A 5,000-nucleotide genomic window follows, 5' to 3' on the forward strand; every position below is an offset into this window, starting at 1 on the left:
TCCAATAATGTTTTCCTATAGGTCGCCTTCTTGCTGTGGCTACGTAGTATGTTGTACTATACGTTGTACTATTTCTTGCTTTCTTATATCACTGGCTGCATTACTGAATTATCTTCATGTATATTATTCGTTATCGCTATGATACTGAAAGAAATCACCGTATCACATATGTCTTTCCTAAATGAATGTAATTTATTGTTGATATAAAAGTAAACACCGTCGAAAAAAGAAGAAAAATAAAGCGTAATACAATAGGATATACTTGACATAATATATTGTACTGAATTACATTTTGGCATCAACATTTTCGTGACGTTACAATGACTAACTGAAAACCCACGATATCTCGCAGATATTATGAGGTAAATCACAAACTTTATGACTTCTCTTTGTTATATAATGTATTTCTACAATACCACTTCGTAAGAGATAATATCGTCAAATTACAGACCGTTGCAAATGTCGCTTATGTTATCAGTCATTTATATCTATTGTATCACCGATTTAACCATAAATACTTTACTATACTTGATACTTTTATCTAATACTATATGATTTACTTAATACTACGGGATTTCATTTCATAATTATTTCATTACTAATATCATTTCAGCATATTGTTTAATGGCTAATGCTGGTCTTCTGGTTTTCTCAATCATGGAAGAACTTACATCAAATTATGCATAACCTTTTACCATGTCACTCAAATAGTATTTGTTCTAGAATCAACATACCTTATCACCATCTTTATCATCATTATATTTTTTGATCATGCTTGATATACTTTGATCCCCATTTTATGCGAAAAATAAACCTAAGAACATATTCACAACTATTAAGATACGCTTTCCAACACGTGACCAAAAGAAAAACAGACAAATATATACTATGTAATATGCATTAGCATGTGTGTCTGTGTCTCACATATATTGTACATCTTCGCATAAGTAGCACATTATTCCATCGTCGTACAGAATAACGACAAAAAAAGTTCGTCTCTTTTCTATCTTAATTCACCATGTTGCTATGTCAACACCATAGTATAAGGTTCGTTTCGTCACTATACAGTACTCTAGTGACAGTATATTTCACTTTTTCGACACTATCTCGTCTACTGGCAGCTTCCCCACGTGTTTCAGGGCTGTGAGGTTATAAGCCAGCAACCTCCAGTGCCTTGTATTTAGTCAGTATTTTAGTCAGAAGAATCTCCGGATGCTACGTCGTCTGAGAAGTTAAGCGAATTCATCAGAGCGTAGTGGAGTATGATGTCGTCTTCAAATATACAGTTTACGAAGCTATGTTTCTTCAGCCTAGGGGACAGGGCCGGGTGCCTGATAACCTGACAGGATCTTACCACGAGGGTTTCAAGGCCAGGGGGAAGGGCGGGGTCGTCGACATCCATTTCTTGAAGTTTGAGCGACTTCACAGTAGAGGGAATGCTCACGTGGCCCAAGTTCGTACATTTGCACATGCTTAGTTTCAAGAGACCTTCCTGTAGGCCGAGATCTGTCTCAATCTTGCAGCGATATATATCCAGCCACCATAGGTTCTGCGGCCAGGCAAGGGGACGACTCACGGTGAAGTCGCTTAACTTCAGTTCGCAAAGAGGCTTGTTCTTGTAGGAGTTTCTGATCAGGTTCAGTGCAGCTTCAGCATCATACTGAGCCATTTTTGAAGCACACGTGTCATCGTCAGCCGGTATGCCATCCGACAGACGCAGCCACAGTCGAGAGGGCGTTGAGACAGACAGCAACATTTCCAAAGCTTCACTTCGTTCTATTTCCTTCTTCCTTATCCACAAATAGTAAGAATTCAGGTCACCTGCTCTCCCTAGGCCTATCTGGGGCGAGGGCTCTGTGTCAGCTAGGGGCAAATATCGTGCCAGTTCCTGTGCAAGCCCCTTGTCGTACTGGCTTTCCTCTATAAGGTCCAAGAAGAAGTTTATATCATAGAACTTGACATGCTGTCTACTCAGATAGGCAATTTCTTGAAGCCTATGATATCCAACAGATTCTTCCTTGTTTCGGAAGAGAATACTTACCACAAATGTTAAGATGGTCCTCTGGTCCATTTTCAAGTCCCTTAGGAGATTGGTGATCTTGATTTTGTCATTTCTCAGGCGTTCGCAAACATGGTACGCGATGAGAAAGTTTGCGTGGGAGTTGTGTATGAACTGGAAACTTAGATGTTCTCCTCGCGCCGACATAAAGCTGTCGCACTGCATGAGACTTGATAGAGCTTCAAGTGGCATGAGCTCAAGGCTCATTGCTTTAGCCTCCATGAGACTAATTACTTCACTCGTCTTGCTCAGTGAACCAAGCCCTATTTTCCCTTGGTCATAAGCACATTGAGCTACTATACTAAGCCACTTTTGACCTTGTTCTGGTAAGCCTCCAGAAAAAATTCTGATACCATTAATGTGGCACAATTTCCTTAGCAAGAAATCTGTCAAGTTATAAAATATTTGTCCACGTGTTGAAAAAGTGGCGTTTCCCTGTTCTAGCCACAGCCATGTAGACCAACACAAAAGCTGTGGGATTTTCACAAGTTCTTGGTGTGGCGAAAGTATTTTGAGGAGCTCGTCTGGGTTTTCTGGTCTATTTTCTACAGCAAGAAGCTTACTGACACAGGATTTCGCACTGGACCAATTAAATCCGTGTGCTGTGAAAATAAGGGGGAGGTCCTCGCACAGGTTGCAAATGGCAGGAGTCGAATGCGGCCGCGTCGTGACCAGAAATGTAGCTTTAGGAAATTTTCTTTGCAAGTCTTTGAAAGCCTGTTCGAAAGCCTTCAGTCTCTCGTCAAAACAATCAATCAGAAACATCACACTGTCGGTCGCTCGCTTCAGAATATCCACAATGGACCCGATATTTGTGGAGGAGGATGTCAACGAGAAAACCTCTCTGATGATATCACCATATGTGAAGGTTCCAACAGACACGGCATTGCAATCCAGGAAAATAAGGTAGTCAATCTTGGAAAGTGTGGGCACAGGGCATGGCTGATCCCTCTTCCACACTGAGGCAAGGTAACGGAGGAGCGACGTCTTGCCGGTTCCGGACTCGCCTTGCAAGACCATCACACGACAGGTTTCTCTCATTTCCAACAAGTCATTGGTTTCAATAAAGGTCACGAGCCTGTAAAGGGGGAGGATGAAGTGAATGCGATGCTACGTCAACGGTCATTTACTAATTAATGAAAAAAGTTTTTTTTCAGGTGTGCAACAAGATAAAACCTCTAGTTTGCAAATCCTACATTGCAAAACCCATCTGCACAAAGGAAAGACGGAGAAAAAGACGTACCCATTTTGGTTAATGGAGAACTTGGTGGTGATGTAAACTTGGAGGGCATCGTGCTTGAAATGGTAGGACCGGCCAGCCCACACAAGGGGCATAAGCGTCGTTTTCCGACCGTTTCGATAGAGTTCCCGAAGTTCACTCTGAAGGGTCTCTGGAATATGTCATGACAACGTTTGCATGACTCTGGTTAGTAATCTGCAGTGACTTCTGTTAGCAATTTAGTGTTTCGTTAGTAACTAGAGTTTTCTCTCAGTAATCTTCTGGTTAGTAATGTACAGTGAGTTCTGTTAGCAATTTGGTGTTTCGTTAGTAACTAGACTTTTCTCTCAGTAATCTTGAGGTTACGATAATCTTAAAAGATCATCGTAACCTCAAGATTCCCAAGAGAAAATTCTCAGGCATACATGTAGGATACATACTTTGCAACACTACTTTCTCGTCGTCGTAGATTTCTCCTTGCTTTATCGACTGCAAATTTTCCTTGAAGATGGGCAACCAAACCTCGAAGTCTCCTTCCTTTAGGATGACCGTTATAGCCTTCACCAGTTCGACCCACTTCTCTTCCAGATTCGCCTTCGAGTACACTTCCTCCGTCCAGTGAGCCTCCATGTTCCGCAACTCCTTCAGCTTTTCAATGTTCCCTGCGTAGATGCAAAAACTCGAGGTTGCGCTCACTATACAAGGTGAAACATATACATAAATGCACATGAATATATAAATATATAACGTATATAATTATATTTGTATATTTATGTACATATATATATATACATATATATATATAAATATATATATATATATATATATATATATAATATATATTTATATATATATATATATATATATATATATATATATATATATATATATATATATATATATATATAATATATATATATAATATATATATATATATAATATATATATATAATATATATATAATATATATATATAATATATATATATATATATATATATATATATATATATATATATATATATATTATATACATATATATCTATATATCTATATATATATATATATATAATATATATATAATATATATATACATATATATATATATACATGTTTGTGTGTGTGTGTGTGTATCAATATATTAATTCATACAAACATAACACATACATACATACATATATATATATATATATATATATATATATATATATATATATATATATATATATATGTCAACAGTACACTTCAGTCTGCCTAAGGTCAGAACGGAAGCTGTGCCTTCCTCTCTCAGTCCAGAGGAAACAGCGGTTCACACCTTCCTTGCCAGCCCAAGACTTTCTCTTCCGGCGACCAGCCCTTCGTCACGCCCGGAAGAATGGACACTCAAAGTAAATGGTACCAGGCACCTCCGCCAGCAGGACAAGGAGCCGCTGGATATGAGGACGTCTCGTCAGGCAGAGAGAGAGAGAGCACCAGAGGCAGACCAAGACCTAGCAGAGCAGTCAGCAGGACAAGGAGGTCACCCTCCGCCCAGCGGCACTTGGGGCTCGGAGTCACTCTCAGGATCACACCTTTACCTCCCTAATAAACTCCTCAAGCCAAAACTCCTTTAATTCACCACCACCCATACACCCCCTACTTCTTCACAACTGGTGGCTTAGCGGTGGAAGAACCTCACAACACCGAATGTTCCTGTAAGATCAGCTCCTGCCGAAGTGTCTCCT

At 39.2% G+C, this 5,000-nt stretch overlaps 1 protein-coding gene across 4 annotated transcripts in view; it reads right to left on the minus strand.

Moving 5' to 3' along the window:
• Positions 1-5,000, minus strand: part of LOC113812252 (uncharacterized) — an 18,872-nt gene that overhangs the window by 869 nt on the left and 13,003 nt on the right. For all 4 annotated transcript variants that reach the window (XM_070121118.1, XM_070121121.1, XM_070121120.1 and 1 more), the window contains 3 exons: positions 3,719-3,940; positions 3,303-3,450; positions 1-3,137 (listed from right to left, as the gene is read on the minus strand). The exon at positions 1-3,137 is cut by the window's left edge and continues 869 nt beyond it. In XM_070121118.1, the coding sequence (XP_069977219.1) occupies positions 1,193-3,137; positions 3,303-3,450; positions 3,719-3,940 (2,315 nt within the window). In that variant the 3' untranslated portion in view covers positions 1-1,192. The remainder of the gene's footprint in view (positions 3,138-3,302; positions 3,451-3,718; positions 3,941-5,000) is intronic.

The sequence above is a fragment of the Penaeus vannamei genome, chromosome 4 (genome assembly GCF_042767895.1).
Source record: "Penaeus vannamei isolate JL-2024 chromosome 4, ASM4276789v1, whole genome shotgun sequence".
Classification (NCBI taxonomy): domain Eukaryota; kingdom Metazoa; phylum Arthropoda; class Malacostraca; order Decapoda; family Penaeidae; genus Penaeus; species Penaeus vannamei.